General features: G+C 34.9%; 1 protein-coding gene across 1 annotated transcript in view; it reads left to right on the top strand.

The window, feature by feature from the left end:
• The first annotated feature begins 403 nt into the window (after window positions 1-403).
• LOC134276236 (methyltransferase-like protein 25B) overlaps window positions 404-13178 on the top strand; it is a 13818-nt gene continuing 1043 nt past the window's right edge. The window contains exons 1-10 of the mRNA XM_062758504.1: window positions 404-644; window positions 1637-1740; window positions 2000-2133; window positions 2333-2448; window positions 7572-7732; window positions 8980-9004; window positions 9534-10309; window positions 10572-10702; window positions 12675-12807; window positions 12901-13088. Coding sequence (XP_062614488.1) covers window positions 543-644; window positions 1637-1740; window positions 2000-2133; window positions 2333-2448; window positions 7572-7732; window positions 8980-9004; window positions 9534-10309; window positions 10572-10702; window positions 12675-12807; window positions 12901-13088 — 1870 coding nt within the window. The 5' untranslated portion in view covers window positions 404-542. The remainder of the gene's footprint in view (window positions 645-1636; window positions 1741-1999; window positions 2134-2332; window positions 2449-7571; window positions 7733-8979; window positions 9005-9533; window positions 10310-10571; window positions 10703-12674; window positions 12808-12900; window positions 13089-13178) is intronic.

The following is a 13178-nucleotide window of genomic DNA, read 5'->3' as shown; positions in this document are numbered from 1 at the left end:
GAAAGTCCTATCCTGAAGTTATAAGGAAAGAAATATGCATGTATAATTTGAAAGCCCTATCTGTTCTTGTTCAAATTTATGACCAAGGTTAAAGTTTCTGAAAAGTGTACCAACCTTCAAGGACTATGATAGAGGACCAAAAATCATGGTATACATGTATTTAGAAAAGTCTTATGACAGGTAATACACATGTTCAATAAGAAATATTAATTTTTAGTCTGTGATGTTTTCTATTTAAAAGAGAATAGGCAGTTTTAATTTTGTTCTTTTCTTTTTGTTTTGCTTATCAGCTTTATAATAATTTATTTATTACTTTACATTACTTTACTTTATTTTTTCCGAGCCTCTCCCCTCCCTTTTGATTAATGATTTTCATGTTCATGTTTTTCAAAAAATAAATTGCCATAATATCGGGCTCGACCTTTCAAAAATTGTGAACTTTCATTTCGAGTTTTCTCAGGTTTTGATAGAAAACACATGGCTAGCATATTCAGACCGAATTATGACCAAAATATTGTTAACAATTATCATATTCAGTCTTGATGCTGTGTGACAAAGACTCCATTGAATCTATTCAGCAGTACATCATCAAGCTGACGGAATTTCTCTCTCTGTATACATGGATTGTTGACGCCTATGTATCGGTAAAACTGCTTTAAATTTTTATGCTTACAATTTGTTGAAAACTCGATAAAGACAATAAGACATGCATATTTTAAATTTTGACGTGTTTGTTTAAAAGATGGTTTTCAACATTTTTGTTCCCTATCATATATTTAAAATAAAAAAGAAAAGAAATAAAAGAGACGAAGTTACTTAATGTTACGAGTTGAGAAACATTTTTTTTTTAGTCTGTCCCACCAAGTTACTGTAAGCACTTTTCGCATAATATCTCAAAATATAATATGTTTTACGGTGTGACCGTTGGGGCGAGCGCAGTAACACTTGAAAAATTGATCAGCCACTTCAAACATCAAGCCGCGCGATACATCTCGGCTACCTGTGACGTCACACGACGTCACGGAGCTCGTCGGAGCTTACGGAGACAGCCGAGCGTCTGTTTGAAATCATAAATCTAGTGCATCATTTGGGTAAAAAAAAATTGCAGAGTTATTTTTTGCTTCTTTGAAAGGTTTTTACATACTGAAAGCCGTTTAAGCTTTACGTTATTATTTATTTATTTATTTGCGCAAAGGACATTGGGTAGTGTGATGTTATATGAGTTATTGGACTTATCCGGAATTGGTCAGGTCGACCGTTATGTGTTATGCTTATGTATGTAATAAAGATCATTCTAGAAAGCACATGGCGACTTAGTAGTCGTGTGTTGTTTGTCTCAGTAAAAAGACAATCGCAGAGGCCATAACAGGTAGTGCAGGAATTCTGGGAATGTTGCACAGAGAAATTTGGCTGACGTATGTACAGATTTCAATCCGAGTTTCCTCTGTTCTTACACGTTAGTCTATTGAGCTCGCTTTGTGAGCGTCGCTTCGCGACGCTCGCTGCGCTCGCTATAAATTTCTTGGCTTTAATAAGTGATAACTAACTTGATTCTGACATATCACTTCTTCGCTCTTATTTAACACATGCAGTTCTGTTATCAGTGTGTTTTGTTTATTTTCATTGTATATTTTAGGATTACTTCACCAAGCATCACTGGGATAACCTCCCCTCAGTGTGGACAGAGTCCCTTCTTAACACAGAACCTACAGAACTGGTGTGGCTGTTAACAGAGGAAAGGTCAGTGTCTCATACATATTTGTGTAACAGGCGGGGAAAAATGTCGGCCAGACTGAGACTCCATCCCAGGACCTTCCGCTAACCGGCAGGTGTTTTAACCACTGAGATAGCTTGCCAATATACCTGTACCCAATCCCCGTTACACATGTAACAGTGCATATCATTCATTAATGACAGAGTCCCTCTAGTATGTGTAACAAGAAAATGGAAATTAAACAAGTTAAGGCTTGAAATGATTAATTCCTATTTCATGTTTCAGTCAGGTATCCAGGGTGTGGCCTCTCTCACTTCTTGCCTTCAGACAGTGCACACGTACTTACTCACTAGCAAGGTCACAACAAGAGGTCAAAGTACAGGACCTGTCAAAACTTTCCTCACAAAGATATGTACAGGGTGAGACTAAAATCTTTTCAATCAAAAATAATACTTCATAAATTATTATAATTAAAATTAAAAATAAAATCCATCTAATTCATAACTTTTAAAAAAAAAATTATTCCAGTAGTTTTATTTTCAAAGTGACCATTTTCCTCTGATATCAAAAATGTGTATTGCAGTAAAAATCAGTCTGTGTTGTGTTATTTTTATTCAGATCAGGAAACCAGCTCAGTTGCTCAACGAGTCTCAAATCCAGACACAAAATACTATGAGTATCTCAGAAAGCATGTAAAACCAAAGAAACTTCATGAAATCAAAAGTCTTGGAAAGGTAAACTATTGTCTTATAATTAGACTTTGCTTCAACAATTCAATTATGCAGATTGTGATTCAATATTGTGGTATCATGTAATACTAATGCATTTATCTTCTAATTTCAAAAGCAAGAATTACATATGGGATATTATTTCACTTTGCAAATATTTTACATACATTAAAATTCACTTATTCTTATGTATCATTATTCACAAAATCAAGACAAGATTCGGAATTACGCAACCTACAGATTAGACAAGTTTCACTCTATTATGACGATTTTACCCTTACTTTGGACTTTTAGTAGGGTGTGACTTTCTTGGGGCTACGTAATGACGAATAATAGTAGATTCTCATTGGTTACGAAATTAATACCATCAGGAACTTAAAATTGTGGTTGACAATGATGAGACAACTTATGCCCCACCTCTGTGCCGTGATAGAACTTTTAATCGGCTATTTACTACACCAGTTGACATTCGCCAGCAATTCTTTCATATGCATATTTCAACAGTGAAGGGAAGGTGTGTAAATTTCAGAAGCTAATTAGGCAACCTCGAGAATGCCATGCCGTATTGAAAGTAAAAAATAAGCGAGTAATTCTTCTAAAATTAGGTTCTTCAGATCAGGATATTAAATTCTTTATTGACTTTTATAAATTAAACAGAGACATCACAAGCACTAAAAGTGCAATGATAAATCGTTTCACGGTCTGTGGTTTATTTTTCCACGGTTCAGTTCATGATACGTGAAACTGATATCATGGTTTTGTTAAATCGGTCGGTAATTATCCCAATCATCTGTTTTTGTTCCTTGTTTACAATTTCAAAATGGCTTCCACACGAAACATGAGGTCAATGAAACTGCAGAAACGACAAATTTGTTTCCAGCCTCATATATAATGAGTGGAAGGATGTCATCACTTTCCTAGTGTTAGTGTAATGAGCATTTGATTATTAAAACTTTTGAGTTTAGATTTTATGATGACAAATGTCTGACTTTTAACCCAATATGTCATGTACTGTGATACGTATCATATCGTGAACTGAATACTGTGACACGTTTGGTATCATGGGGTAGGTGTATTGTTGCTCCTCTAACAAGCACCCTCAGGTTACAAACCCAGTCAGAGGCCTTGCAATTTGTGATGTCACCCTTGTTAACAGTCCTGACCATAATTATATATATTATAACCACAACATACAATCAGTGATTTTAATGACTTTATTCCTACAGATTTGGGGCCCGTTTCATCAAAGGTCGTACGCCCAGTCGTAGCGCTACGCCGGTGTAAAGTCGGGACTAGCACGAAGAGTTGCGTTTCATTAGAAAGCGTATCGTTACGCCTGACTAAATTTAAGCCAGAATTTTACGTCTACCCATGGGTAGGCGTAAGTTCGGGCGTAAAGTTTAAATCAAGCAATTTTACTCATTTTAAAACAAGTTAGAGAGTTCTAAAGAAAAAGTACAGTTCTAAGAAGTCTTTTAAATAAAAACAATCTGCATTATTTAATTATACGTATACTATGAAGAGGGGGAGGGGCTGCTACAACCACTTGGGGACGTAGTTGATTGGAGTAATACCATGTTTAATTTTTTAATAATTTTTTTTCTGAGAAGAAAAGATTGTCTTATTAGAGATTTCTTCGACCACATTTCTTACGTATTGACAATGCATTCATACCCATTTGATTATTGTATTGTATGTATAAGTTATTGTAAATCGTCTATACATATACATTGTATTACTATATTTATTTACACCAGCTTGAAAAGTGGGAGGGTATGTAGTAATTGGGGTGTCCGTCCGTCTGCTACGCTTTGGGGTACCCATCTCTTATCCGCATCTCCACTCATACTTTTGAATGAAATTTGATGAGACTTTCACAGTCTAATCATTATACATATTGTCATTGTGCCTTATTTTACTTTTAGATCCGACACATATTTTGGGTTTCCCATAGCAAAACATGGACACTGCCGTTATATTCATATAGGAGGCGGGGTTTATCATTTTTGTGAGGTCTTTGCTCACAGTACCTCTAGTTATATATTCTGTTTCATTCACTAAAAAGCGACCCATTAAAATTGTCTATTTTAAAAGAAAAATTCCCCAAAATATATTTTAAAAAATAATTGATTTCAAAAGCACAGTACTCCTCTTTCTGGTTATTTTCAACATTTAAGAAAAAAAACTTTTCTTGAAACCAAATAGATTTTTTTATCATGTTTGAGGAGTCAATTTCTTATTTACTTCTCGTCCACGTGCGTGAATCTAGAGGGATTCGTAGAGAGGGTCCAAAACCTCCCGAATTTGCAAATTAATGAACGTTAAACGTGTTAAATGTACAGAGTTAGGGTAAAGTAATTATTTGTTCTAGATATCTGGGACAAGTGAAGTCCCCAGCGAATCAAAGACGGAACCCGGGGAGGGTGGTCTCATAGACAATAAAAGATTTTAAATGGGGAAAATATTAAATTTATTACTTTTATTATATCGACGTAAGACGGTGATATTTATACATTGTTATACGCATTAAGTTCAAGATATGAATTATTCCTAAAGATATTTTTTTTCCTCAGAAAAACATTGATGCAGTTCTAAGACATCTTTATTTTTCATGAATTCGTCCAAAAGAGTCAAACTTACATAGTATTAGATAATCTGAGCGCATATATAGCATATATAAAATGAACATATACATGTTTTTGATTTCCCGCATAACTTAATTTTTTATGAAAAAACAAAATAAAGAGTAACGTAACTTTATTTTAAAGACAGAAAACAGACAAGCAGAGAATTTCTTTAAGAATATCATTGTATTAATTTCTCTCTCTCTCTCTCTCTCTCTCCGTACTTGTAAAACGGTAGATTAAATTCAAGCTGCAGATAGTAATTTTTCTATGACAGCATGTACCTAGAGTCTAGTATTTCTGAATTATTTTATGAACCTAAATTTGTGCCATTTATATAATCAATAACAATATTATAGTAAATCATTTGATTGAATTGATAAAAGTTTAAAAGACTTAGAAAGGATTGTTTTACATGTACCTTTAGTAAGTAGTAAACGTGTAAAAATTATTTCTTGATTCAAAATGTACACATATGTAAACCGTTGCATTTTAATACATTATTTTTACTTGCAAGTATACATTTCTTATGAAAATAAAGTTTTAAAATCTTATTCTGTCTCAAACTCAATTATTAGTATTTATCAGTAGAATCAGTATTTATCGAATCATGTAATAGATTATCAAAGGCTAAGTCATTAACCTGTATCAATTTCGGGAAGAGAGGGGGAGGCTGTATTAGGGACCAGGCAAAATTTATCACAATGATGGGACCAGTTCAAAACAAAATTCTGATTTTAGAAAAGTACGTGTCCCATGGCATTCTTTTTTTTCAAATATCGATGAAAGTTTTTTTATTTGTTCATTTTCATACTTTGTAATATTTTCCTTTCAATTGAAGAAGTATCTTGCCGTTTGTATCCCTAGTTTGAGTTTCAAAGATATGACTTTTTTCGAAACAAAAATTAAACATAATGAATATTTCTTTTGTGTAAAGTACTGTAACTCATTGAAAAAAAAGTATGTGTCCCATGTGTACTTAATGCTAAAAATGTTTCTATCCCATGATTTTCTTCCATGAAAAAACTCATTATTCCATGCCTGTTTGTATCGGTCTGATCACTGTGATAAATTTTGCCTGGTCCTTAATTAAAATTCCAAAATAAAAAGTTTAGCTTAATTCTGAAATACATGCACGGTCCTTTTCTTCCTTTCAATTTATAAGACTTTTTAGCTCTTCTGAGCCAAAGGCTCAAAGAGCTAATGCTATGGCCATTTGTGCGGTGTGCGGTGTGCGTTAACTTTTTAGAATATGGGCCATAACTCAAGAACCCCTTGGCCAATCAAAGTCAAATTTGTCACAGGGTATCCTTGGCCCAAGGGCTACCATTTATACTAAATTAAGGGTTGGGACCCTAAAACAAGGGGAGATAATCAGGAAAACAAAACCAAAAGTACTGGTTGCAAAAAAATCTTCTTCTCCAGAACCACCAGGCAGATTTTCACCAAACTTACATACAATGATCAGGATATGTTGAAGATTAAAAATTGTTCAAGGCATGACCCTGGGGCAAAGGGCGTGGTCTCAAGGTCGCTTCAAAGTTGACCTAAATTTACAATTAATGAAAATGTCTATATTTTGCTTACTATAAGGACTAGGATCATCAAATCTTGTAAGTAGATGCATCTTAGGACTTCACATCATGTTAACTCAAAAGTAGGTCACAGTGACCTACTTTTTTAATTTTGCGGGGATTTGTTTTCAAATTGATTTTAAGGCATATTTAGGACACTTTAAGGCCTATGATCATCAAACTTTGTCAGTTGATGCATCTTGGGTCCTTGAACAACGTCAACTTAAAAGTAGGTCACCGTGACCTACTTTTTGAACTTTATGACTTATTCTTTTTAAAACATTTCATCCCATTATTTCAGACACTGAGAGGGTTAGAATCATCAAATCTTGTAAGTTGCTGCATCTTGGGACCTTAAAACATATTTAAGTAAAAGTAGGTCACTGTGACCTACTTTTAGAATTTTGCAGGCATTTGTTTTCAAATTGTTTAAAAGGCATATTTTGATTACCTTCAGACCAATGATCATCAAACTTGGTCAGCTGATGCGTCTTGGGACTCTGAAAAATGTCGACCAAAATGTAGGTCACTGTGACCTACTTTCGACATTTTATGGCTATATTTCAGTATCTCAGGTATTTATTGGCTTAGAATCATCAAACTTTGTGAGTTGATGCATCTTGGGTTTTCGGAGAGTGACGACCAAAAATTAGGTCACGGTGACCTACTTTCAATATTTTATGGCTATATTTATGTATCTCCAGTACTTATCAGCTTATAATCATCAAACTTTGTCAGTTGATGGCGCAATGCAACGTTGTCAAGGACTTAGTCCTGCGACTAAGCGTATCGTTTACGACTAGACTTACGCCACTTGGTGAAACGCAAATTACGCCAGACTAAATTTTGGCGTAAGTCCCGGAAGTACGCCTAAGTTAAGGCTTAAATCTACGACCTTTGATGAAACGGGCACCTGATCTCAATTTTCTAGGCTTTAAGGTTTCTTGGAGATGCATGTGATTGTGAGCATATTGTGGATGTGGGAGCAGGTCAAGGTCATTTGTCTAGGTTTTTGACCTTCCAGCACGGGTTCAAGGTCACAACAGTAGAAGCTGAAGGATGCCATGCCCCTAAAGCACAGAAATATGACAGGTAAATGGTAAATGTTAATATCATGGTTGAGCCTCTTTCATCTGGAAGAAGGTGTTCCTCAGCAATTTGTTCAATTAAATAAATTAAGCATCCAGATTTCTGGAATTTTCTTCAGAAAGTGCTTGAGTATTCTTAAAACGAAATTTTGTTCCCCATAAATATTGTCCAGATGGTGAGGCCTCTGAGCTAATGAGGTGGTCGGGGATCCTTACTCCTCCTTGTCACCTGATCCTACCTTAAATTCTGAGATCCATTAACAATCACTTTCATATTGTAAATTGTGGCCTAGTATTTAAAGTATAGTCATATATACAGGTTTGTTGTGCAAACTGCTTTCACTATTTAATACCAGTCTTTTATTCTGTTTTCTAACGTTTCATATAAATTATAGGCGATTCTTCATTTATCTTGATTTCTTTTTATGCGCCCGGATCGAAAGATCTGAGGCGTATATTGTTTTTGTCCTGTCTGTCTGTCTGTTTGTCTGCAAACTTTAACCTTCGCCATAACTTTTGAACCATGAACGGTTGAGACTTCATATTTGGTATGCCCACTCCGCCAATAAAGCTCTTTCAAATGACACCAAGGCCAATGACCTTATGACCTTGACTGTGACCTAGATGCTAAAAATAGGGATTTTTTGCAAACTTTAACCTTTGTCATAGCTTTTGAACCATAAAAGATAGAGACTTCATATTTAGTATACATACAACACTTACTAAGCTTTTTCAAAAGACACCATAGTCAATGACCATGTGACCTTGACTGTGACCTATAAGCTTAATATAGCTCTTTTGATGGCAAACTTTAACCTTTGCAATAACTTTTGAACGAAGAAAGACAGAGACTTTGTATTTGGCATGCATACTTCACTAATGAAGCCCTTTCACACGACACCAATGTCAATGACCTTGTGACCGTGACTGTATCTTATATGCTAAAAATAGCTTTTTTGAACCTTCACCATAACTTTTGAACCATGACAGATTGAGACTTCATATTTGGTATGCATACTTCACTAATCAAGATCTTTCAAATGACTCCAAGATAAATGACCTTGTGACCTTGACTGTGACCTTTATGCTAAAAATATGTTTTTTAACTTTATTGCCGCCAGGCGCATAGTGTTTCACAAACACATCTTGTTTTTCTGTTAAGAATTTTAATGATTGTCTAATTTTTTCATGATAGTGAAGTCTTTATTATATTATAATAAATAAAGTAATTATTACTTTATTTTTCCCTAGAGATGCTCACAGACAGATCTCAAAGGTAAGCACTTTTTTTTATGTCTGATTTCAGAAGTTTCATACATCCAACATGTCCAAATACAGGTAAACTTCGGTATCTCGACATCGGATATGTCGACAACCTGGGATATGTCGACGTCTGTGCATGGCCCCGGCATTATTTACTATATAAATGATTTGCAATGATTTACTGTATATTGACTCAAAGTTTGGCTTTTCTGATCTACCTCTTTGATTATACCATGTAAAGCATGGCTTAAAAAATAGATTAATTAATTTTATTAAACTTTTCCTGTACTCACACTTGTTTCAATGGGAAACACTCTTTACTCCTAAAATTCCCTGTGATGTGGATATAAGCAAACCATTGCAATCTGAAAGTCAAATCTGAAAGTGTATAAGATTTGCTTTCTATTCATCATGCTTTCATCAGGTGTATCATATTTGTTATATGTGCCTCTATTTGAGACTATTAAAAATTGGTTATTATTCTTATTTATCTATTATACCTTATATGTGTCAAAAAATTTGAATCGTAATTGGTTATGCAGGGTAAAGGTCACACTGAGACTGAAAGTGAGACTGATCTTCCTTGTCATGTGACCTGTTACATCACAGCAGACACAACACAGGGGAAGTTCCTAGACATTATACAGGAGTCCTTCAACAGGTCTAAGGTTGGCAGCTATTGTAAAGCGGAAGGTGACGAAGGGTTTACAAGAGAGACTACACAACATGGACTTACTAGTGGTTCAAAGATAGACGTGATACAATCTGCATCATTAGATGACCAAAAACATTTTAAAAGTTGTGGTAGGGAATCTAATAAAAAACCCAAACTGACAAGCACTGATATTAAATGTGATAATCAAGAGAAAGATTTGACTTCTCCTGAAAGTGTTCAGAGTAAAAGTAATTCTTGTGGGCATATTCCAAGCAGCAGTCAATTGTTTTTTTCAAACAATTTCTGTGATAACTGTAAAAAATATTCATCTTCTAAAGAGATTAGCATATGTGATAGTGATATAAAGACACGACTGGAGACTGGAGAAAATTCTGGATTTATGTGTGATAGTAAATCTGCTGAATGCACTGATAGCCTAGACATGCCAGGATCAGATGATCAGATATACCAGACTGAGGAAGGTGATTCTTTAAATGGAGAACTCCATGGGAAGACCCCTCCAGCTAGACAGCAGTTTCTCCTGACTGGACTGCATGCCTGCGGAGATCTAACTCCCACAATGCTCAGAGTGTTCACTTCCTGTCCAGACATAGTGGGACTGGCGTCTGTCGGCTGCTGTTATATGAAATTGTCTACTTCACTGTAAGTAATGGTAATGTGTTAAGATTTCATTCCTACATTTCTTTAATTTTTGATTGGAGTAATATGATTTGGAGCTTATATATTTTTTTCTCAGTCGGAGAGAAGAATCAGTGAAAATTGATGAAGTTAAAAGTTTGAATACCCTGTTACATGTACAAGTGAATTATATTCACATTAAACGATTACAAAAGTGTTTTTTTTTTAAATATTTACTTTGTAAACGAAGTTATTTGAATTGATTTTTTCTGACTTTGCTTTTTAGGAACAGTAAATCAGACCATGTGGGGTACCCCATGAGTGATTTTGTAACCAGGTTACCACACTCGGTTCTTAGTTATGAAGCCCGAGAGATGGCCTGTCATTTTGCAGATTCCTACATCCAAAGATTGAAAGGTAAATTGACAAAATTCAAGTACACTGTATGTGCAGCACTGTTAAGGCCTACTATGAGAAATCAACAGAAAATAGATGAGCAAAAAAGGGGAATTTTTTTAAAACTGAATTTATTTTAATTAAGCTGTTTTATTATCACAGAACTTAAATACTTATGGAAAAAGCATAGTATAACCCACTCTGCACTGTATGAAGTTTGTTCCCATAGATGGACAGTGACGTGATGAATGCATAGTTTGTGTACTGAATGTAGGTCATTAACAAATTTCAATATCGCAAGGGCATACCCTATTTGAAATTAAAAATTCAAGCTATTAATTCCATCTGCATGCTTTGTAGTTTCTGAAAAGTGCTGCTGCTTTGAATAGAATTCGTGTTTTAATAGTCAAATTTTCAGGTAAATAAGCCAGTGTTGAAATATGTTTGACTTTTACCAAATATTTCGTGTACTTATAAAATCACGCCCTCGATTTAAAGAAAGCAGCAGCACTTTTCAAGTTAAGGAAAATATCTTTTATCTAAATTCAAAAAATAGTTGAGATCTATGCAGTGTATGCCCTTGCGAAAGTACGATTTTATGAGGTATCTCGATGTAAAATATACCTAACCTGTACATAAAAACACGACATAATTAATAAAATACATTCTCTTGATAGTTAATGAATAATCGCACTAAACAAAGGATATACATTGGTATTAATTGACTATTTAAAACCTAGGAGTGCAACGATACGGCTACCCCACGATACGATACGTATCACGGTATTCAGTTCACGGTATGATACGTATCACGATACATGACATATTGGGTTAAAAAGTCAGACGTTTGTTATCATATACTTTAAACTCAAAAGTTTTATAAAATGCTTACTACACTAATACTAGGAAAGTGGTATCATCCTTCGACCCGTTAAATATGAGACTGGAAACAAGTTTATTTGTCATTTCTGCAGTTTCATTGACCTCATGTTTCGCGCAGAAGCCATTTTGAAAATGTAAATGACGAACCAAAATGGACGATTCGGATAATTACGGACCAATTGAACCGAACCGTAATATCAGTTTCCTGTATCGTGAACCAAACGTGGAAAAATAAACCGCGGTATACCGTCATTCGGTTTATCGTTGCACTCTTATTAAAACCTGTAAATACTATTCTGTTTAATAATAAAGCCCATTTCTCATTGTTAAAAAATTCCCCAATCTGCCTCTCAAAGCACATGAAATATGTCATTTTTACCAAAATGACGTCATGTTTACAAGTTCATCGCGATCAGTGCTTTGTTTATAACCAGCTACATGGGATTTACTGTAAATGTATTATATTTGGCGTGTACGATATTTGGCGGAAATTGAATTTTCAAAAAGTTGGCGTAGATTTGATTTAGCGCTTTTTGAATGTGCGTTACATAAACCTTTATACACACAGCATTTAGCGATGTACTTGATTTAGCGGAGACTGCTTTCCGCGAAAGGCGCTAAAAAGAATACACAGCCAAATGTAATACGTTTACAGTAACTAGCAAGTTTTTTTAATGCCTTGATAAGTTTTAATGTTGTTTATTATGCTTATACAGTTAAAAGTTGCAAACTATTTCATTTTCAAGTATTATGAGAAATACATAAAAGTAATATTTTTGTGTGACGTCACAGTAAACTTTTCCGGTATAAATTAGGCCCGCCCCCTTTTTCAAGCCTTAGCAATGCTGTGTGGAGGCAGTAGTCAGTAATTTAAAGCCATCACAACTATTTTTTGAGTAACGTTTCACAGATAGCTTCAATGGCACAGTGTTGGCAAATGTATTGATAATGCAAATAGTTGCTTTACAGTAATTTCTCCCCATATTTACCTAACGTGATGATTCAATTTTATTTTTTACCCAATGTTCTCATAGAAAAGTATCACTAGTTTTTTTAATGGGTCTTGTTCATCCCCAGGCCTATGTCAATTTTTTTTTTATTATTCCCTTAGATAACCCACCCTCTCTCAAGCTACACTGTTACAGAGCTGCCTTACAGTGGATAATTCTACATATAAAACCTGATTTTGTAACTGGGGCACAGAAATTTACCATTAGAAAAGCTGAAAAACTGACATTCAAGCAGTAAGTGTAAATTCAAATACCTGTACCGATCAGAATATTTAATTGTTAATCCTTTTTAGAAATAAAAACCAAATGAATTTTTTATTCTTACAGATATGTAAGCCTTGGGTTACAGAGGCTTGGTTTGAACTGTGAAGTGTCAGAGGAATTTCTGGCTGGAGCCACAGAGCTCCTACGTGAGTGGAGACAAGTGGTGACCTTCTACAGTCTCCGTCTGAGTCTGAGTCCAGTGGTGGAGACCCTGCTGTTACTGGACAGACAGGTGTACTTATATGAACAAGGTCAGTACCTATACAGACAGAGAGACAGACAAATAGACAGACAGGTGTACTTATATGAACAAGGTCAGTGTCTATACAGACAAGAGAGAC

The sequence above is a fragment of the Saccostrea cucullata genome, unplaced genomic scaffold, assembly GCF_032062105.1.
Source record: "Saccostrea cucullata isolate Sc308-1 unplaced genomic scaffold, CSIRO_AGI_Scuc_v1 ctg6814, whole genome shotgun sequence".
NCBI classification, from domain to species: domain Eukaryota; kingdom Metazoa; phylum Mollusca; class Bivalvia; order Ostreida; family Ostreidae; genus Saccostrea; species Saccostrea cuccullata.
Note: the sequence above shows the minus strand (reverse complement) of the source record. Positions and strands in the feature narration are given on the sequence as shown.